This window comes from Aedes albopictus, chromosome 3 (genome assembly GCF_035046485.1).
Source record: "Aedes albopictus strain Foshan chromosome 3, AalbF5, whole genome shotgun sequence".
Classification (NCBI taxonomy): Eukaryota; Metazoa; Arthropoda; class Insecta; order Diptera; family Culicidae; genus Aedes; species Aedes albopictus.
Window position 1 is genome coordinate 447,622,576 of NC_085138.1, and position 23,174 is coordinate 447,645,749.

At 44.5% G+C, this 23,174-nt stretch overlaps 1 protein-coding gene across 1 annotated transcript in view; it reads right to left on the bottom strand.

Annotated features, from left to right (window-relative positions):
* The window catches only part of LOC109407563 (serine/threonine-protein kinase BRSK2), a 47,775-nt gene that overhangs the window by 8,316 nt on the left and 16,285 nt on the right, over window positions 1-23,174 (bottom strand). Inside the window, exons 5-11 of the mRNA XM_019680636.3 lie at window positions 13,932-14,082; window positions 13,623-13,838; window positions 5,635-5,834; window positions 5,235-5,575; window positions 4,995-5,165; window positions 4,775-4,933; window positions 4,549-4,715 (exon numbers count right to left, since the gene is read on the bottom strand). Coding sequence (XP_019536181.1) covers window positions 4,549-4,715; window positions 4,775-4,933; window positions 4,995-5,165; window positions 5,235-5,575; window positions 5,635-5,834; window positions 13,623-13,838; window positions 13,932-14,082 — 1,405 coding nt within the window. The remainder of the gene's footprint in view (window positions 1-4,548; window positions 4,716-4,774; window positions 4,934-4,994; window positions 5,166-5,234; window positions 5,576-5,634; window positions 5,835-13,622; window positions 13,839-13,931; window positions 14,083-23,174) is intronic.

A 23,174-nucleotide genomic window follows, 5' to 3' on the forward strand; every position in this document is an offset into this window, starting at 1 on the left:
GGAATCACGTCAGGGATTCCTCTAAGAATACCACCACGAAGGGGACTAGGCATTTCTCAGGGGAAATCCTCCAGAAATCCTCCAGAAATTCCTCCAAGGAATCTGGCATTGCAGGCATTCCTCCAGGATTTTTCCAGTAATTTCTCTAGGAACTCCTCCAGGAATTACCCCAGCAATTTTCCAAGAATTACTCCTGGAAATCTTTCAGAATTATGTCAGCAATTTCTCCAGGAAATCCTGTAGGGATTTCTTCAGGGATCCTTCAGGATGTTTTCAGAGATTCCTCCAGGCATTCCTCCAGGAATGCATCCAAATATTCCTCCAGGGATTGCTTCAGGGATTCCTCCAGAAATTTCTCCAGGGATCTTTCCAGAGATTCCTCCAGGAAATCTTCTAGAAATTCCTCCTGGAACTACTCAAGGGAATTTTTCAGAAATTTCTCCAGAAATGCCTCCCAGAATTCCTCTGGAGATAACTCCAGGTATTCCCAAGGAATACTTCCAGAGATTGTTTCGAGAATTTATCCAAGAATTTCTCCAGAGAATTCCCGTTGGGTCTCATCCAAAAATTGCTCCAGGTATCACACCAGAAATTCGTTCAGAGATTGCTCCAGGAATTCCTTCAAGGTTCTCTCTAAGGAAGTGCTTCAGGGATTCCTCCAGGTTTCCTTTAGGAATTTATCTAAGAATTCCTCAAAAGATTTTTTCAGAGATTTTTCTAGGAATTCCTTCCTGAGTTCCTCCAGGAATTTCCACAATTTATCCAGGAACTTCTCCAGGTATACTTTCAGAAATTCCTCCAGGGGTTGTTCCGGGAATTCTTCAAGGGATTGCTCCAGGAATAGTATTCCTCCAGCGACTAGTATTGGAAGACTGGAGGCGCTGTGGACTGTTTTTACTGTCGCCATGAGACAGAATTTCTTTCAAAAGTAAGGATGCGGTCATCCGGACGCGCTGTGGACTGTTGTACTGTCGCCATGAGACAGCATTTCTTACAAAAGTAAGGGTACGGTCATCCGGACGCGCTGTGGACTGTTTTTACTGTCGCCATGAGATAGAATTTCTTACAAAAGTAAGAGTGCGGTCATCCGGATGCGCTGTGGACTGTTGTACTGTCGCCATGAGACAGAATTTCTTACAAAAGTAAGGGTGCGGTCATCCGGACGCGCTGTGGACTGTTTTTACTGTCGCCATGAGACAGAAATTCTTACAAAAGTAAGGGTGCAGTCATCTAGACGCGCTGTGGACTGTTTTTACTGTCGCCATGAGACAGAATTTCTTACAAAAGTAAGAGTGCGGTCATCCGGACACGCTGTGGGCTGTTTTTACTGTGTCGCCATGAGATAGAATTTCTTACAAAAGTAAGAGTGCGGTCATCCGGACGCGCTGTGGACTGTTTTTACTGTCGCCATGAGATAGAATTTCTTACAAAAGTAAGAGTGCGGTCATGCGGACGCGCTGTGGACTGTTGTACTGTCGCCATGAGACAGAATTTCTTACAAAAGTAAGGGTGCGGTCATCCGGACGCGCTGTGGACTGTTTTTACTGTCGCCATGAGACAGAATTTCTTACAAAGTAAGGGTGCGGTCATCCGGACGCGCTGTGGACTGTTTTTACTGTCGCCATGAGATAGAATTTCTTACAAAAGTAAGAGTGCGGTCATCCGGATGCGCTGTGGACTGTTGTACTGTCGCCATGAGACAGAATTTCTTACAAAAGTAAGGGTGCGGTCATCCGGACGCGCTGTGGACTGTTTTTACTGTCGCCATGAGACAGAAATTCTTACAAAAGTAAGGGTGCAGTCATCCAGACGCGCTGTGGACTGTTTTTACTGTCGCCATGAGACAGAATTTCTTACAAAAGTAAGAGTGCGGTCATCCGGACGCGCTGTGGGCTGTTTTTACTGTGTCGCCATGAGACAGAAATTCTTACAAAAGTAAGGGTGCAGTCATCCAGACGCGCTGTGGACTGTTGTACTGTCCCCATGAGACAGAATTTCTTACAAAAGTAAGGGTGCGGTCATCCGGACGCGCTGTGGACTGTTTTTACTGTCGCCATGAGACAGAATTTCTTACAAAAGTAAGGGTACGGTCATCCGGATGCGTTGTGGACTGTTTTTACTGTCGCCATGAGATAGAATTTCTTACAAAATTAAGAGTGCGGTCATGCGGACGCGCTGTGGACTGTTGTACTGTCGCCATGAGACAGAATTTCTTACAAAAGTAAGGGTACGGTCATCCGGACGCGCTGTGGACTGTTTTTACTGTCGCCATGAGACAGAAATTCTTACAAAAGTAAGGGTGCGGTCATCCAGACGCGCTGTGGACTGTTTTAACTGTCGCCATGAGATAGAATTTCTTACAAAAATAAGAGTGCGGTCATGCGGACGCGCTGTGGACTGTTTTTACTGTCGCCATGAGACAGAATTTCTTACTAAAGTAAGGGTGCGGTCATCCGGACGCGCTGTGGACTGTTTTTACTGTCGCCATGAGACAGAATTTCTTACAAAAGTAAGGGTGCGGTCATCCAGACGCGCTGTGGACTGTTTAAGGGTGCGGTCATCCAGACGTGCTGTGGACTGTTTTTACTGTCGCCATGAGACAGAATTTCTTACAAAAGTAAGGGTGCGGCCATCCGGACACGCTGTGGACTATTTTTACTGTCGCCATGAGATAGAATTTATTACAAAAGTAAGAGTGCGGTCATGCGGACGCGCTGTGGACTGTTGTACTGTCGCCATGAGACAGAATTTCTTACTAAAGTAAGGGTGCGGTCATCCGGACGCGCTGTGGACTGTTTTTACTGTCCCCATGAGACAGAAATTCTTACAAAAGTAAGGGTGCGGTCATCCAGACGCGCTGTGGACTGTTGTACTGTCACCATGAGATAGAACTTCTTACAAAAGTAAGGGTACGGTCATCCGGACGCGCTGTGGACTGTTTTTACTGTCGCCATGAGATAGAATTTCTTACAAAAGTAAGAGTGCGGTCTTGCGGACGCGCTGTGGACTGTTGTACTGTCGCCATGAGACAGAATTTCTTACAAAAGTAAGGGTGCGGTCATCCAGACGCGCTGTGGACTGTTTAAGGGTGCGGTCATCCAGACGTGCTGTGGACTGTTTTTACTGTCGCCATGAGACAGAATTTCTTACAAAAGTAAGGGTGCGGCCATCCGGACACGCTGTGGACTATTTTTACTGTCGCCATGAGATAGAATTTATTACAAAAGTAAGAGTGCGGTCATGCGGACGCGCTGTGGACTGTTGTACTGTCGCCATGAGACAGAATTTCTTACTAAAGTAAGGGTGCGGTCATCCGGACGCGCTGTGGACTGTTTTTACTGTCCCCATGAGACAGAAATTCTTACAAAAGTAAGGGTGCGGTCATCCAGACGCGCTGTGGACTGTTGTACTGTCACCATGAGATAGAACTTCTTACAAAAGTAAGGGTACGGTCATCCGGACGCGCTGTGGACTGTTTTTACTGTCGCCATGAGATAGAATTTCTTACAAAAGTAAGAGTGCGGTCTTGCGGACGCGCTGTGGACTGTTGTACTGTCGCCATGAGACAGAATTTCTTACAAAAGTAAGGGTGCGGTCATCCAGACGCGCTGTGGACTGTTTAAGGGTGCGGTCATCCGGACACGCTGTGGACTGTTTTTACTATCGCCACGAGACAGAATTTCTTACAAAAGTAAGGGTACGGTCATCCGGACGTGCTGTGGACTGTTTTTACTGTCGCCATGAGATAGAATTTCTTACAAAAGTAAGAGTGCGGTCTTGCGGACGCGCTGTGGACTGTTGTACTGTCGCCATGAGACAGAATTTCTTACAAAAGTAAGGGTGCGGTCATCCAGACGCGCTGTGGACTGTTTAAGGGTGCGGTCATCCGGACACGCTGTGGACTGTTTTTACTGTCGCCATTAGACAGAATTTCTTACAAAAGTAAGAGTGCGGTCATCCGGACGCACTGTAGACTGTTGTTACTGTCGCCATGGTACAGAATTTATTACAAAAGACAACTTGTTTTGATGATTTCACATTACTGAACATGGCTACGAAACTAAGACTGCCAAGAACTTGGAGACTAGCAGCGAAAGTAACAAGCAAGAGGATCGGACAATAGACGCGTAAGCTATCCTTGCGGCAATTCCACTAATCTGGCTGTGAAAGTTTGAAGAAAGTACGGAATGAGTCATCAAGAGGTGCAATGAGACCGAAGCTACGTTCTGTGGTAACAACCGAGGAGAAGGAGGCGTTCCGTGGAAATGTGTGTTTTGCAGCCTCCGAAGTGGACATCAGTGAAGGTTGGCTCCTAGATTCAGGATCATCGAATCATATGACTAGTCGAGTTGACTTGCTGAACAATATTATGGAAATGGAGAAACGAAGTGGCCTCTTGGCAAATGGGAAAAGGATACAACAGATATGTAAGGTGTGGCTACCGTATTATCAAACAATGCACAGACTGGCTCTATAACTGTGTTATTGAAAAATGTAACTGTTATCCCAGACTTGTCAGCGAATCTCAACGATCCCTCGCAAACTTACCGACAAAAAGGCATGAATCAGATGGGCTTTGACCGTCGCCAGAGGCTTTCCCTTGACGAGCACCGTAAACGTTTCGTCCTTCTCGGTGGTCATCAGGTTACCGAACCAGGACTTTTTCGTCAACTCGGGCGAAGATTCTGGTGTAAGGTGCACTTCTTCGTTGGAAACTGAAAGCAACACGGATAGTTTACATAACAAAAATCTTACACAGAAGTTCACGTCTTACTTTGAAGTTTCCTCCGGTGGAATTTGGGGCTACCGAGAAAACTATTCTTGATGTTTGTCAACCGAGTTTTCCACAGTTGACTACCGGTGTTGACGGCCGATAGGTTCTGCGGACCACCCAAGATCGGAGATCCAGGAATTGCGTTTATTGAGGATGTCACTGAAAGGAGAACAGCAAACTGTTATCAGGATTCCTTTACAAATCGCGCAAAGCCACTCACTATTATTGGAATCGGTTTCCGAAAACAGACCCACGGTGATTGCCGGTCCGGAATTGGCTCGATGATGGACCGGTGACGAAGATTCGATCATTTGAGACTTTCTATCTCGACACGCGTAGTTCGCGTGTCGATTCACTACCGAGTTCGGAGAGGATGGAGGATGCAGTTGAGCTGAAATAAAGGCAAATCACCATGAAACAACTCGACTCATTTCGCCCCGTAAAACCGCAGTTCACTTACAGAGCGGCTGGCTGGAGTTCACCGGCACCCCTCGGGTAGGGCTTTGATATGAGCTTCGCGACAGCGGTACCGACGACGGAGATCGCCTACTACTGCTGTGGCTGCGGCCATTGTTGAAGGTCTGCCGCCGGGAGGTCAGCGGAGAACCTTCGCTAATCTGACCGTAGGAGGAGAGACTACTGCTACCGTTGATCCTGCACGTGTCCAGTCGTTTCCGGGGCGGGTCGGCAATTTCTATGATATCATTCCGAGGCCGCAGAACGTCTTCGTCATCCTCGACGGCCGGTCGTCGTCTTTTTCTATCTAGCAATAGGAAGTAGATCACCTTCTCTGTATTATGACTGCAAGCAACAAATAGATTAGTTATTCTGCGGTCTGAATCCTGTCTCTGAACCCTTACTTAGGACTAAGCAGCTCCTGGATCAGTTTATCCTTTTCCTTGAAACAACCGAGCGAGCATATTGCATTGAGAACGTCCGTATCCACGGCGGTGGCGTTGGGGATTACGTGCGTTTGGACGACCTCCATCATGGGCAGCTCCAGTTCCAGTTCCCCCTTGCCGCCAGCGGTTACCCAGGGGTGCTTGTTGATTTCCGACAACTGAAATTCGATTAGAATGTTCAATGATAATGTAGACTATTAGTAATAATAATATGGCTATTGGCTATACAATACATGGTCTCCCACCCAGACAACCAGGAGTCGCATAAAAATGCACGCAGTACATCGTATAAACTACTATTTTAAGTTACTATCGCATATAAGTACGGCGAAAGGACAATTTTCATCGCATCTGATGTTATTTTTTGATCTTATTGCGATGTATCCGGAAAAGTCACATAAGAATACAAATCAACTTTTATATGGTATTGATATGGTATGACTACATCGTAGTAAACGATATTTTGATAAGTAAAATAAAAGTATAAGTAAAAAGATAATCGGGTTAAGTACTTTCCTCTTAATGCCACTAAGAATTTGCATCTTTTGACATATATGTATTTCGACATAAACTGAAAAGTCGTCTTGATGTTTTATTGCCATGAACTTAACTTGTTCGTAAAAAGTTTGTTAGCGAATTCGTAAAGTGTAAAATTAATTCGCATATTTACGTACTGCGATGATTATACGATATTAACAATGGATGACGCTAGCCAGAGAGGGATAGTGTGGGAAATCACGCTTTGACGGGTTTATCCAGATGTTCTATCGATCGGTGATCCAAGTGCGTTTCAACAAATACTCTGAATTAGAATGTCATAACTAATAAGCTTTTTTCAAAAGACACTGAGGCAACAATAATTGTTTGTTTTTTAATATTAGGTTGCATAAGATGCTATTTTACATCGCAATAGTGCACATTGTACGCCCCATAAGATATCGCTTTAATTCATATGGCGTTATTGTTGCCCCGCCAATACACGTATGTCGCCTTCACTTTTGCACGAAAAAGGCACTTTAGCTGCATATTATACGATGTAACTTAATCGCATAAAAGTACGTATAACACGGTCATAAACTTCATTATACGTGCAAATGGGTTGTTTGAGCATACTGTGCGTTGTGACCCCCCACGAGGGTCGCCATTACCCAGCCAACACACGATCGCATATGATGTTGAATAGGATGCTAAAGTGGAGGCGATATGCGTATACTTTACACGCGTTTTTTTTTCCTGTGTTGCGAACATGATACCACTGCAATCATTTATTTGATCTATTGTGGTGTAATCCTCTTTGTTTTTGCCGTACTGGAAGTATTCGCCCCTATTTAGAAGGGATTATCCTCCTAGTAGTTGGCGTGTGTCCCAATCAGGTACTATATTTGTAATGAAATTCAGCACCCTTTTGGGATAGCAGACCCATATTTCCCACGGTGCCAACAGGCCCTTATCAAAATATTGTCAGCGCTTACGCTTACGCAGCACATTCGCACAGTAAATGCTCAGAGCTTTCGCTCTCTAGTTTGCAAAACCAGCACTTATCATCTTGCCTCTCCCAATTGTTTTGAGGGGAGATTTACAAGGACAGTGACCTGTAATTAGTCCCGTACACGTTACACGCGGTTAAATGGGAGCATGTACGCATATGGCCTCCACTTTAGCATCCTATTCTACATCATATACGACTTCGTGTTGACTGGATAGGGTGGCCCACACATATATGAAAAAAAAAAATAAAACAAAATCGTAGTTTTACCTCCTGAACCAGTTGTTACGGACTCCCAGAAGCTACGTTCAAAATTGGAGCGAAATCGATTAAGTCTGAGCGGGCGCTCAACGAGCTTGAAGTTTATAAATTCTGTCAGGTGTTCCAAAGAGAATTTCTTTTGGAGTTGCACCGATTATTCCTACAGGATTTTCATTGGGAATTCCGGAAGGAATTTCTTTCATCACTTCCATCAGGAATTCCTCTAGGAGTTTAAAAGAGAGTTTATCAAGTAGTTCTACCTATTATTTATCTAGCTAGAAGTTCGAGTGGAAATTTCAGCAGGTGTTCCGCTGAGACTCAAAGTTCCACCGGGAATCCTTCAGAAATTCTTCCAACAGTTCCACCAAGAATTCCTTCAGGAGGTCTAAAGAGAATGACCTTAGCAGTTCCGATTATTTTTCTATGAGTTCAACCGGAAAACATTCTCAAGAACGAGCCGAATAACAGTTTATTAAGCTATAATTTGCTTAAGAGTAGTTTGTTCCATTCTTGTACAGCAACAATTTTTGTTGGGCTGTCAGAATTACATAAAGAAATTCTATAGGAGTTTGACCGATAATTACTGTATGAGTTCCACCGCAAATCCAGAAGAAGTTTCATCGCGAAACCCTGTATAAGTTTCAACAAAAAATTTTTTAGAATTTCCGCATGAAAATCTTCTTATAATATCACAGGTTATTTCTCTAGATAAGAGTCGATTAAGAATTTTTGCAGAAGATACCAAGAAGTCCTGTAAGAGTTCCATTGCGTATACCCATAAGAGTTCCACTGTAAATTCATTTAAGACTTTGATTGGAAATTACCGCAGGAATTCCGTGGCGAAAGTGAGAATTCTTTTAGAAATTCTACCGAGGATTCTTCTGAGAGTTCCATCTGGGAATTTCACTAAAGTTGCAACAACAATTTCTCTGTGAGTTCCACTGGAAATTTCTTTAGTAGTTCTACCGCAAATTTCCGCAGAAGTACCGGGAGTTTCTCTAGGAGATCTACCGGAAATTGTTCCATGAGTTCCACTGAGAACTTTTCAAAAAGTTTCACCAGCAATTTCTTTGGAAATTGTTTAGAATGTTGCTCTCCCCGGGAGTTCCACTAGGGCTTCTTCCAAAAGCTTCACCGGCAATTCGTTCAGAATTACAGCTGGAAATTTGTCTTGGAGTACCACTCTAATTTCCCAAAAAAATCCTCCATAAATTCGTTTAGAAGTTTAACCGGAAAATTTCCTCTGTGAATAGGAGCTTCATCGTACAGATCCTTCGTGAATTCTTCTAGGAGATCATTCGGGAATCACTTCAAGACTTCCACCGAGAGCTTCTGTAGTGAGTTCCAACGGAAACTCCTCTAGATTTTACTGCAGAATAACTCGAGGAGTTTCATTAGAAAATCCTCTAGGAGTTGCACTAGAAAATCTTCTAGAAGTTCCACCGTGAGTTGCTCTGGGTGTACCACTGGAAAGTCTTCTAGGACTACGACGAAAATTTCTCTAGGATTTCCATCAGGGTCTCCCGTAGGTGTTCCTGTAGGAAAAATTTAAGGAGTTTTAGCGGGAATTCTTCTAGAAATTTCACCGAGAATTGTTCTAGGAGTTTCACCGGGTATTCTTGTTGGAGGTCCACCAGGAGTTCTTCTAGGTTCTAGGAGGTCTACCGGGACTTCCTCTAGGGCTTTCACAGACGAATTCATCTAGGGTTTTTACAAGGAATTTCTCCAGCAATGGTTGCTCCATTTGATCTTCTGCAATTTTGTTCAGGAGATTCTCAGAAAATGTCTACAGGCGATCGTCTGGAAATTTATGCAAAAAAGTTCCTCCGGAATTTTTTTCTTGAATTTTCCAGGAAATTCGTAAACTTTTCTTTATGGACCAAAAACCCTAGATGATTTACCAGAGAAACTCCCCGCATTCCCTGTGCGACTCCTACAGGAATTTCTGGTAGAACTCATGCGGAACTTCCGCTGGAACTTCTATAGAAATTTCTGGTGAAACTCCTAGAGTATAACCAGTATAACTTCAGGTGGTATTCTTAGTGAATCTCCTAGAGAAATTTCCAGTGGATCCTTTGGAGGGATTCCTAGTGGATCACCTAGAGGAATCCCGTTGAAAACTACTGCAAAAGTCTCCTGTGGTGGTTATCCACAGAGTTATTTTCTGTTTTTTAATCATCCCCTTTTTCGTGTATCTCCCGGAAACTATCAACACAAGAAATTACCCAAATAACCATGCATATTTGAAGCGCATATATTGACATGCATTGCCTTACATTAACCATTAAAGTTGAAATAAAGAGGCAAGTGGCGCCACTATTGCTGACTTGCGATTATACTGGTATAATCGTAATTCAACAATAGTGGCGCCACTTCCCACTTTAATTCAACTTTAATGGATTATATAGAGTAATGCATGTCAATTAATGTGCGTTATTTTTTTATGCAATACGTACAGCTTCAACAGCATGGTTGCTTGCGTACATGATATTTTCTGAGTTCATAGATTTTTTTTCGAAACCATTAGGGTCTAATATAGTCTAGTCAGATCTATTCATTGGAAGAATCCTATGGAATCGACTATTTAATTTTCCTTGTCCTTATTATTGCTTTGAGAGTATATCGGAGATGCCTACTGTGTAGCCTGGTTGATTCTACAAAACAATTGGGGACAACACCTCGTACCAACCACTCAGTTTTATGTGGGAGTGACGTAGCTAAGAATGTTAATGTCACTCCATGGTCCCTATCTTCCAGGGACGAAAGACAGGTATCCGTGTCCCATTGGGCCTAGACTTGAGAGCCATTACTCGCTCTTATTTCCGAAGCCATTAGGGTCAGTCCATTAACTAAATACGTGTGGACTCTTCGGATGACGGGGTGTTCGGTCAAAGAGTTTGGTCCATACATATTTCGAAAACTTTTGTATGGACATAAGGCTCAGTACCATAACCAGGGCTTTAAAGCGCATTTTTCCAGGACATAACGTCCAAACATGCAGATACTTCACATATTCCAAGAAAAGAATGCACATAGGATATTATGAAGCCTAAACTTTTAGACATTATGTCTCAAAAAGACGTGACTTAACGACCGGGACAGTATGGCCTCGGACGTTGTGATCCACCCCCTGGACAAAAGTGTACGAGGGCGTGGAGTGGAAGGTCTGAGAAGGCCAAAAATTAGTCAACGTAGTTTATGGACAGCGCCTTAGAAATCTGTGGAACTCTTTGCACATATGGATTATTTCAGAACAGAAATTATGTTACTTTTATATCATCGTTGACGGAACATAGCAATTGGGAACGAACTGGTGGAGCTATTCGAAATATGATCTGTTATGTTCTCAGAATTGTTAGAACTGTTATGAACTTGGAATAAAAAATGGAACATCACCTAGACCAATTCCTTGGCCGCAAAACTTCTAACAGTATAGGTCCATCGCCACAAATAAAATCTTAATCAAATGGCACTCTTTCATATATTGCTCCCGAGATTCATTTAAAGATTTTTCTAGCTACAAAGGGCAGAAGAATGTCAAAAATGTCATTTCTCGGGTAGACTCCCGGGCTAAGTCCCTACAGAAGTCCGGGAGGAATCCTTGAAAGAATTGCTTAGAGAATCTCAGGAGGAATTCCCCAAAAACATCAAAGGATGAATTAATGATGGAATCCTGGGAGAAGCCCAGGAGAAATCTATAAAATAAACTTTGAGGAATCCTTTAAAGAATATCAAAAGATGGGGGATCCCCGAAAGAATCTCGGGAGAGATCTCTGAAAGAATCCTGGAGGTGTCCCTGAAAGAATCCCACGAGATATTTCTGAAAAAGACGGAAATCTTGGAGGAATCCCAAAAGGAACTAATGTAGGGATCCCGGGAAACGTTTTTAAAGTAACCTAGGAATGATCTTGGAAGAGTCACTGGTACGGTTTTGGGAATAATGCGCGTAAAAGAATCCGGGTAAGAATCCCTGATGTAATACCGTAAAATATCAATAAATTGAACCTTTAAGAATTTCATGAAGGGACCCCGAAAGAACTCTGATTTATAACATTCCAGAAAAAATATGAAGGGATTGTTGACCGAATTCCTGAAAGTAACCCAGAAGTGAAGTAGGGAAGCATCAATGAAGGAAACTTGGAGCGAATTCCGAGCAGAAGAAAATATCAACAGCATAATAAAATATGTTATTTTGGCCTAAAAACTGTATAATAGAATCAGTATTTTTTATGTTATTAGCATATATTATTTTGTTATAAACTTGTTGTGGCCTTTTCAATTGTTGGTCTTGATATTTGTACATTTTCAAAAGTAGAACAATAACAAAACTTGGTCTACAACAAAGTATGTTATTGAAATATTATTCAGTGGATTAATCCCAATAACTCGATCATAACAAAATAAGTTTACATGTTATATAAAAGTAATACTTCGATAAGTTAATAATAACAAATTATGATATAAAAAAAGGCTATGCGATTCTGTTGTTATTAATTTGATATTCTCCTCTGTTCGACAATCGTTGTAGGAATCCCGTGAAAAATTCCGAAAAAAATTTACAAAATAATCTCGAGAGGAATAAATGAAATAAGTCCCAGAAAAAAAATCCTTGAAAGATTCCCTGAATGTATCTTGGGAGGGATCCGTAAACGCGGGGAAGAATTCCCGGTTGGTAACAATGAAGGATATTTGGGAAAAAACCTTGAAGGAATGCCGGAAAATATCCCTGAAGCAATCACGAGAGAAATCCTTGAATATAAATCCTTCAAAAAATCTTTAAGTAAGCCCTAAAAGAATCTTGAAAAGATATCCCTTTAAATATCCTGGAGGGATTCCAAAAGAATCCCGGGAGGGATTTCTGAAAGAGTTTTGAAGGAATCCCAGGGGATATCACATACGGAATCATTGAGAGAATCCCGGGAGAAGTTTCTCGGGTAACATCCCGGGTAACACCGAGGAATAATCCTGAATGAATCCCTGATGCAATCTCTGGAATAATCCGTGAAAGAATCCCGAGAGAAATTCCTATATAAATTTAGGTAGGAACCTCTGATGGAATTCCGGTAAATATGCATGAAAGAATCCCGGGAGGAATAAATGAAGGAACCTCAAGAAGATTCTATTTCACAGCACATTTTCAGAAAGAATTTTTGGAGGTATGAAGGATTCCTGTAAAGAATGCCATAGGAATCCCGAGAAAAAAATGTCAGAAGAAGTTCAAAAAATAATCTCGGGAGGAATAAAAGAATGAAAAATAAATAAAAAAAAATCATGGAAAGATCCCTTAAAGGATCCCTTAATGAATCCCGGGAAGAACTCTTGAAATAATGTTAAAACGAGTCTTGGGAGAAATCCCCAAAGGAATTGCGGGTGAAATCTCTAAAGAATGCCGGGAGTAATTCCTGATGGAATCTCTGAAGTAATCCTTGATAAAAACCCGGTTGAATTCTCGGGAGAAACCAATCAAACTTCCCGCGATTATCTATTAATGGAATTCCAATTAATTAATGACTCTTCATTATGGGGCTTTTCTGCCCGAGGCATGGAATTCCAGGAAAAAATCCCGGAAAATCCTAAAGAAATCCACGGGAGAAATTGTTGACGGAATTCCGGCAAAAATGCCGAAGAAAATCTCTGCAAGAATCCTGGGGGAAACAATTAAAAAAAAAATCCATGTTGAAAACCCAAGAGATATTTTCAAAGAAATGTCCGGAAAGTGCAAATCTTTTTTTGATTGAAAATTGTACTTAGAATCTAGTTTTGGTATCAAAAATATCAAACATTCAAACGGTCCACGTAGTGATGTTTTTTTTGTCTGTATTAACGAGATTTTTAACCCAAGGCTAGTTCATCTCGGGTCTCGGGACTCACGCTTTACTTCCCTTCCGAAGGAAGAACCCACATTTTGTGAGTATGTCGGGAGTGGGATTCGATCCCAGGTCCTCGGCGTGATAGTCTTGTGTTCTAACCACCACACCAGGTCCGCTCCACATACGTAGTGATGTTGAAATACTAAAAAATTATGTTCATCAACTACTTCAAACACCCATGATGAATACTCTTTAAGATAAATTGGACTCATTTGATAATTACGCATTTCTAGACGTACTAGTCCCAATATGTAGCCTTGAAAGTAGACTCAAAACGTATGGAAAACCTACACCCCGTTAACCGTCACCCACCCATTTCAGAAACCTACCGTCAGTCGCTTTTCCGGATTGACTTCAATCATGCCCTTGAGCAGGCTCTGGCAGTCGGGTGGCACAAAGTGTGGAATGTGAAACACTCCTCTTTTCACCTTTTCGAGCAGCTGCCGGAGGTTATCGTCGTCGAAGGGTAGCGCACCGACCAGCAGGGCGTACAGGATCACACCGCAAGACCAAACATCCGCCCGTCGGCCATCGTACTTTTCACCCTGAAAATGTGAGAAAGAGAGAGAGAGAAAAAAACGGAAGCACCGTCAGCGATGTGAATGAGAAGCTCTACCTGGGCTGACGGAAACGCTTACCCTAATCACTTCCGGGCAGGCGTAATGCGGAGAACCGCAGGACGTTTCCAGCATCGATCCTGCCGGCTGCAGTGAGGCCATTCCAAAGTCCGCTATTTTGATGTTGTTCTTGTCGTCGAGGAGGAGATTCTCCGGCTTCAGATCCCGATGGCTGCAAACGAGAGGAAAAAGGCAACACATTGTAGCGACAGGGATTTACTAACTGGGCTGAGATATATCTGGATTTATAAATTGAAATTTAATCGGTTTGAATCTCTGGGGGAGAGAGAGATGCGAGGTTCACGCGTGAGGTGCAACATACTTGTCCGGCATGGGTGTACATATTGTCACCGCATGCCAGTCGTCAGTTGATATCTAATTTGGTTATGGTTATTTTTTGGATCTTGTTCAAGCGTTTAGGAGAACGATAAACCCGTAATTGGATTCTATCGCCTCTGGATTATTCCGTGCCGGCATCATCGTTTGGCCAGTACAGTATGACTGGAAATGGAGCCTGTTAGTCGAGCCAGTCGAGAAGAGCGCTGGACTGAACTGGACAATGAACTGTTTGGTCTGGTTGCTGGTGCTTTTTGTGGATTTTTGGAATTATGTGGTACTCTTGTTCTTGATTTTGTTAGTTACCGATGAACGAAGTTTATATGCTTTTTGCTTTGTCTAGTCTACATACACTCTTTGTATGGATTAAGATAATTGAATAGAACTTTCTTCTAATGTATGAGTATTATTCCTGATGCTCCTATGTTCATTATAATTGAAAACAGATTATTTAGGCACTGATTCTTTACGTTTTGATTGATATGAGTAGTCAGTTTAACCCTTTGGAGCCGGAGGATGACCCCAACATAGAAACAGCTTTATAAATTCACCCATTCGATAAAATAGAATACTGTATTCGACAAAGTTGTTGCAACATGAGTCCTCTATTAGGGAAAAATGGGAATTTTTGTAGTTGGGGCTTCTTGATAACCTAGAACATCCTGCACACCATGAAATTTTGAAAAACGAAATAATTGTCATACCAGTTGTTCTAAAAGCTGAACTTGGATGTGGGTTACGTTTATATGTTTTCATTTAGTCTTCAAGAATCATATCAAAAGGTGTTTTATATTCTGGGATGCTCTAGGTGTTCCAAACTGTCCTATAGTGAAGTCCTTCAAATCTAGAAGAATAATTTTATGTATTTTCGCCACAAATAATAGCATTGCATAACCTACTGGGATCCGTGAAGCTCTTGACATCTACAATGTCATTTTTTTTTTTCATTTGGAGTTCAGAACTTCAGGTCTACACTCGTAACAACAGCCATATCTGCTATACTGAGTAACGTTGTATATTTATCCATGGTTATTAGACCAATCTGAAGTCTACTTTTTTATTATAAACCTTTGGGACATTCAGGTTCGTTCAAACTGTTCTATAGTGATGTCCTTCAAACCTACAAGAATAACTGTGTTTTCGTCATAAATTATAGTATTGCATAATCTGCTGGGATCCGCGAAGCTCTTGAAATCTCAAATGTCATTTGTAGACAGGGATATTCCAGGTCAGCCAAACTACCTTGGAGTTCCGGACTTCAGGTCAGTTCACTCGTAACAGTATCCATATCTGTTATACTGAATACCGCTGCATAATCAATCGCAGTTACTGGAGCAATCTGAAGTCTATTAGCTTATTATAAACCATTGGGACATTCAGGGTCGTCCAAATTGTTCTATAATTAAGTCCTTCAAATTTACAAGAATAACTTTATGTGTTTTCACCATAAATAATAGCATAGCTTAATCTGCTGAGATCCATGAAGCTCTTGAAATCTCAAACATCATTTAAAGACACTATGGGAATGTTCCAGGTCAGCCAAACTATCTTTGAGTTCAGAACTTCAAGTCTACACTCGTAACATCAACTATATCTGACATACTGAGTAACGTTTCATAATCAATCGCGGTAACTGGACCAATCGAAGTCTACTATATATTATTATGAACCTTTGGGACATTGAGGGTCGTCCAAACTATCCTGACGGGGCAGCAGGGACGGATGTCCTGGGGCCTGACGCACCCCCCCGCTTGCGAGTCAGCCGCGTAGTTGCCGGCTAAGAATAGGACTACTAACCCCAATTCAAGGTGTCAAGCGACCCGTGCCGAGGAATGAGTGATCGAGGGGGTGAAAAAGATGCTCGATCCTTAACGGAGCCTGTGGGGCACCTGGGCACCCCCCCACAGTAAGCTGTCCCTTACCGCGTTAATGCAGAGCTCTGGCGTGGTGGACATTCTTTCTCGTGCGACTCGTGGGAATAAAATATGAGTAATAATAAACAAATTCAAAAACCAAGTGTAGCAGGTAGTAGTGGTGCGATCAACCCCTTCGCAAGAAGCGGGTTGATGAGGTCTCCAACAAGGAGAAGCGAGGAGTCAGGTGCTGGAAGCTGCTTACGCAGCTCAAGCGTGGGAGCTCCTGTCCACTCCACGGCAAGCCAGCCGGCGGAGGTTATGGACGGAGCATGGTTGCTGAGGGCCATCAGCCAAGTAGTAGGAAAAGGACGGCCCGCATTAGAGGTAGCTGAGCAGCAGCTTGGCAAAATTATCGACTTTGCGACAACTAAGTCGAATATAAGCAAGGACCTGAAAACGGCCTTGCTTCGGCTTAGAGCGTCTGTCGATGAGGCCAAGCAGGAGCACGCGGTCGCGTTGCTGGCTGCAGCAGCGGCGGAACCCGCAAAAGAGAAGGCGTATAAGTTTACACAAACGGAGGCCTTCTCTTTCGCGGGTAGTCCGAAGAGAGTGGAAGCGAATGCTCGTGACAAACGTGACAAGCATTCGCAGAAGCGGGCGAGGCAGCCGTCAGGTGAGGAGCTGTCTGGCGGCGCCCGCAAGGCCAGGCGTATAATAACCCCGAAAGCCGGTGGTAATGCCGGAAAGTCGGACCCCAGCCAGGGTTCCCGGAAAGCTGGGAAGGGTGGGCCTGAAAAGGCTGGCCCGTCCCGGAACGATGGGAACAAGGGGTTGCGACCAATGGTGGGCCCTCAGCAGCCACAGAGCAGGGCGATCCAAGGAGAGGACCCTCCTTGGACAAAGGTAGAGCGGAAGAGGAAGAAGAAGGTGAATCAGCAGGCAGAAGTGCAGGACGCCAAGCCAAGGCGTAGGAAGGCAGGTGCCAGGCGCGAGAAAGGCGACGCTATCGTCATCAAGACGGAACAGTCTAAGTACTTGGACGTCTTGAAGACGATGCAAAGCGACGCCAAGCTTGAGGGTCTTGGAGCCGACGTACGCAGTATTAGACGTACTCGTACAGGTGAGATGATCCTGGAGCTGAAGCGCCAGAAGGAACACAAGGGCGCCGCCTACAAGAGACTGGCAGAAGAGGTCCTTGGTGAGGGTGTGCAGGTGAGGGCTCTGACACATGAGGCGACTCTGAAGGTCAAAGACATTGACGAGATCACCGAAGTGGAAGAGCTCGTCACGGCACTGCGGCAACAGTGCGATGTGCAGGTGGCCGCCGCAGCCGTTAAGCTACGGAGAGGGCCAGCAGGGACACAGATAGCCTTGGTTCAGCTACCTGTGGCGGATGTTAAAAAGTCCGTTAAAGTAGGAAGTATAAAGGTGGGCTGGTGTGTATGTCACCTGACACTCCACGAGCCACCAGAGGTTTGCTTCAGGTGTCTGGAACCAGGACACAAGTCGTGGGACTGCAAAGGCCCCGACAGGCGCAAACTGTGTAAGCGATGCGGCGCTGAAGGTCATAAGGCCTAAAGCTGCACGAGTCCGCCCATCTGCATGATCTGTACCGGGAAAACCTCGAAATACAGACATACGATGGGTGGTCCAGGGTGCCCGGCCTTTAAGAAAGCCGCAGTGAACAATAAATCACAGTGCAGGTAACGCAGCTGAACCTGAACCACTGTGATGCGGCTCAGCAACTGCTTTGTCAGGCGGTTTCTGAGTGGGAGACGGATATCGCCATCATTTCGGACCCATACCGAGTACCCGCCGGCAACGGCAACTGGGTCGCGGATGGGACCAGAAAAATGGCGGCGATATGGACGACGGGTAAATACCCCGTTCAGGAGTTGGTGTCTACTACCTATGAGGGCTTCGTGGTCGCCAAAGTAAACGGGGTCTTCTTCTGCAGCTGTTATGCGCCTCCGCGGTGGCCGATCGAGCAGTTCACGCAAATGCTGGACCGATTAACGACCGTGCTAACAGGGCGAAGGCCGGTGGTAATAGAGGGCGACTTTAATGCCTGGGCCGTGGAATGGGGAAGCCGTTTCACGAACCAGCGGGGTCAGATCCTGCTAGAAACACTGGCCATCTTAGATGTCGACTTGGCTAATGTCGGTACCAAGAGTACCTTTAGTCGAAACGGAGCGGAGTCAATTATTGACGTGACCTTTTGTAGTCCTGGCCTAACAAGCAGTTCGAACTGGAGAGTAGATGATGGCTACACTCACAGCGACCACCTGGCGGTTCGCTACAGTATCGACTACAACAACAGCAGACAGCGGATAGAAGAAGAGGCGGCTAGGCCAAGGCCAAGCCCTCGTAGGTGGAAGACATCATACTTCGACGAAGAGGTATTTAGGGAAGCGCTCCGCCGTGAGCGAAACTTAATCGGTTTAGACGGCGACGAGCTGGTAGCGGTGCTCTCACGTGCGTGTGATGCGACCATGCCTAGGCGAGTCCACCCTAGAAATGGGAGGCCACCGGCTTACTGGTGGACCGACGCGATTGCGGACCTGCGCCGCGCCTGCCTACGGGCTAGGCGACGGATGCAGCGAGAACGATCAGAGGAAGAGCGAAACGAACGGCGGGTGGTGTTCGCCGCTGCAAAAGCCGCGCTCAAGACCGAGATAAGAGCAAGCAAAAAGGCCTGCTTCGAGGGTCTCTGTCAGAGTGCCAATACGAACCCGTGGGGTGACGCTTACAGGATCGTTATGGCCAAGACAAGAGGGGTGATGGCTCCTACAGAGCAATCTCCAGAGATGTTGGAGGGGATCATTGGAGGACTTTTTCCGCGTTATGATCCTAGTCCTTGGCCTCCTTTCGTAGGACAGCCGGGGACTGGGGCTGGCGATGAGGAGAGGGTCACCGATGTGGAACTTGCGGTGATAGCTAAGTCCCTTAGCGTAGGTAAGGCCCCAGGTCCGGACGGAGTTCCGAACCTGGCCTTAAAAATAGCTATTGCAGAGGCTCCCGAGATGTTCAGGTATGCTATGCAGAAATGTCTGGACGAGGGAGTTTTCCCAGAAGCTTGGAAGAGGCAGAGCCTGGTACTATTGCCAAAGGCGGAGAAACCACCCGGAGACCCATCGGCATATAGACCAATATGCTTGATTGACACGGCGGGGAAGGTGCTCGAAAAGATCATCCTCAATAGAATGTTGCGGTTCACCGAGGGCGAAAATGGTCTTTCGAGTAACCAGTACGGCTTCCGGAAGGGGAGGTCCACCGTAGACGCTATCTTGTCGGTTATAAAAACCGCCGAGAAAGCACTCGAGCCTAAGAGGAGGGGAATTCGCTTTTGCGCGGTAGTGACTCTGGATGTAAGGAATGCGTTTAATAGCGCCAGCTGGTCTGCTATTGCCGATGCGCTCTTGCGTCTGGGGATACCGGAGTACCTGTACAAGATTCTCGGAAGTTACTTTCAGAATCGTGTACTAGTCTACGACACGGAGGTGGGTCGGAAGTGCTTTCACATAACCTCAGGAGTCCCGCAAGGTTTCATCCTGGGTCCGGTGTTATGGAATGTCATGTACGACGAGGTGTTGAGGTTAGAGTATCCAGCGGGAGTGGTGATTGTCGGATTTGCCGACGACATTACGCTCGAAGTCTACGGTGAAACGATCGAGGAGGTAAAGTTGACTACCAACCACTCGATCAAGGTTGTGGAGGCGTGGATGCGGTCCAGGAAACTGGAGCTGGCTCACCACAAGACAGAGGTGACGGTTGTTAACAACCTGAAGTCGGAGCAGCAGACGGAGATCAGTGTAGGAGAGTGTACTATCCTGTCAAAGCGCTCCGTCAAACACTTGGGCGGATTCTCCCGAATGCCCAGTGTGTAATGGTTTAGAGGAAACGGCGGAACACGTTTTGTTCGTGTGCCCGCGTTTTCGCACAATGCGTGACCGCATGCTTGCCACATGCGGAGAGGACACAACTCCGGACAACTTCGTCCAGAGGATGTGTAGGGATGAGTTTGGCTGGAACGCCGTTTCAACGGCTATTACCCACATCGTCTGGGAGCTACAGAGAAGGTGGCGCGTGGACTCGGAGAATGGCTAGTCCAGATGCTGTACAAGAGGTGGTCCAGGGGTTCGGAGTCGGCTTCGTAGGTCATACCGGTGCCCTGCGGTCGAGATCGACCCTTACAGCGATTAAGTGGCCGCGGAGAGGAAGTCCCGGTAGCGGTGCTGTCGTGGCGTCGGTCTACTGGGTTGGATCCAAGCCCGCGGTTGGAAAGGGGTCCCCGGCAAGGGTCGGGGCAGGTGGAGTCTCTGCCGTCAGCAACCTACGGATGCATCTGATAGGGCCTGAAGGGTAGTGATACCCTTCCTTTGCGAGCAGGTCAGATCGGGTTGCATGTGGGCATCAGTTCTTGATGTCCGCTCAGCAGTAGGGCGCGGGCGGGGTTGACTCTGCCCGCCTTCCGAGGACAAAGGGAGTGGCGAGAACCACTCGGGAAACTGGCTAAGCGCCAGCATGCTACCGTGATGGACTCTCCAAAGCGAGTCATCGATGTTCGTTGCTGCAGGCTACGCAGCTAACCTTGTGGGTGCGATGTGCACTAGCCCCTCTCTGAAGCAATACCTTCTTGGTGGTTCCGGAGAGACGTAGGGTTTGGCGACCATAGGAATGGTTTAGTGGGTACGAGGAGAGAGTAGTCCTGGATTTTACTTTTGTTGTAGAAGACGGCCTGTCAGACCTACACTACCCTAACTTTCTGTTAGGGTGTCTGTTGAGCAGATTATCCCCCTATGGTTTAGAAGGAAAAAAAAACTATCCTAAAATTAAGCTCCTGATAGTAACAGGAGTTATTCTCACAATGAACTTAAAACTTAAGAACAGTTTGGATGACCTAGGATACCCCGATTGGTCTGATACTGTCTATTAACCTTTCAAAAGACTTACTGGACATGATAGATTTCAAATCGTAGCTATGTATAATGAAAGAAGCTACCGTTACACCCGTACACTTTAGGATATAAACTCAAGAACAGTTTGGCTGACCTGGGATATTCCGACTGATCTGATACTGCCTATTGAACTTTCAGAAGACTTACTGGACATGATAGATTACAAATCGTAGCTTTGGATAATGAAAGCAGTTATCGTTACACCCACAGACTTAAGGATTTAAACTCAAGAATAGTTTGGATGACCTAGGATATGCATAAAAATATTATTTTTAAAACTCTACCGCTAACCGCTCTATGCTTACTACACTACACTGCTAAACTACAGAAAAACGTAGACAAAACCCCATAATAACGCTTGGAAAAATTCTGGCTTAGGTGGAGCGGACCTGGTGTGATGGTTGAAACCTGGGACCTGGGATCGAATCTCACTGCCGACAAACTCGTAAAATGTGAGTTCTTCCTTCGAAAGGGAAGTAAAGCGTGGGGCCCGAGATGAACTAGCCTAGGGTCCGGCTTCAAAGGGTTAAGCTAAGCTAAGCTAACTCGTAGTGACACTTAGCCCTCCTTGTTTATCAGGGTAATTCTTGTATTAGGAAGGTTAAAGAGTCATAGATTTCATGAAGAGCTTCTCAAGGGAATCGTTTGAGAATTCTTCCAGAGTTTTATTTCTTCAGGAATTCATCTGAAAGTTCTGAGTATCATAAGTAATCTTACGCTCCCAAATTCATCCTATTCGAAAACAAGCGATCACGGCACCGATTGATTCCGTTCTTTTTGTATTCATGCGTTCTCACTTCTAACAAAAAATACAAAATAAGAAACAAAACGTACAACATTTTAATGTTTTGTTTTTTTTTCGTAGGATAAAAATGGGAGTCATATGCATATATGCTCAATAAGAGAACCAATACCCTTTTTATACGAAAATTTCTCATGAATTCGTTGAGAAATTATTTCAGGGAAATTACTCCACTGATTCGTATGTAGGGAGCAATGCAATTACTTGTTTGTTTTTTACTGATTCATAGGAGAATACTTCCAGAGATCTCCTTTGGGAAGTCATCCAGGCATTTTTTTTTGTTTTATCCATGTAGAAAATCATTTGAAATTTCTACAGGAATTCTTCTGTGTATCCATTCAGATACTTTATTACGGAATTCACCCAATGGTTCCGTCAGGATTCCTTTTGGTATTTTTTGAATTATATCTCCAGGGTCTTATCTTATCTTATCTTTTTAAGGGTGTCGTTGTAAATGTTACCAGAGCTCTTAGTTGTCCCATTTTCTATGGAAATCCTTATTAACAACTATGCTGGAAACAGGAGGATTTTTGCAGAAATTCCTCCAGTGGTAGTTTTTTTTTCAATTTTTCCAACAAGAACTTCAGCAGGGATATGTTGAAGCATTTTTAGATATTTTCCCCTTGCAATTTTTGAGCAATCGTTAGCGAATCAAAGGATTCGTTGAAGAATTGCTCCAGAAAATTTCGGATTATGTGATAACTAGGCCCTTTCGACCATAAGCCACGGAAAAACAAGTTGAAGTCAGTCAATCGACTCAGCAGGGCTTTATTTTCATTTTTTTCTGCTGAAATTATTCCAGTAGTTTCTTCTGGTAGTTCCTTCAGGAATTCTGGGAAACCACAAGAAGTTTCTTCTTGGATTTGCCAAGAAGTTCTTTCTAGGATTTCCTTTTTTGAGAATTTCTCCAGTAGTTCCTTCTGGAAATTCTTCAAAAGTTTCTTTTGTGATTTTCCAAGGAGTTCTTTCTGAGATTTTTCAAGGAGTTTCTTAGCGCATTTCTTGGATTCCTAAAGCAACTGCTTCGAGAATACCCTCAAAAGAGCTTTCACGAATATCTCCTGAAGTTCTTGCTAGGTTTCCTCCAAAATTTTCCAATGTTGACCAGAAGTTGCTTATGGGCAGTGAATCAAAATTCATCCATCGCGCAACAATAATGACAATAATTTCGCAACGTGCATTTGTTGCGACAATCCACCCAATGCGACAGGTTTGTCCCAACTTGAACAGAATAGGACAAAGATCGTACACCACGAGTTTAGTGATTCTACAGATACATAAACCGAAGAACACCCGACTGAGTCACTACCCT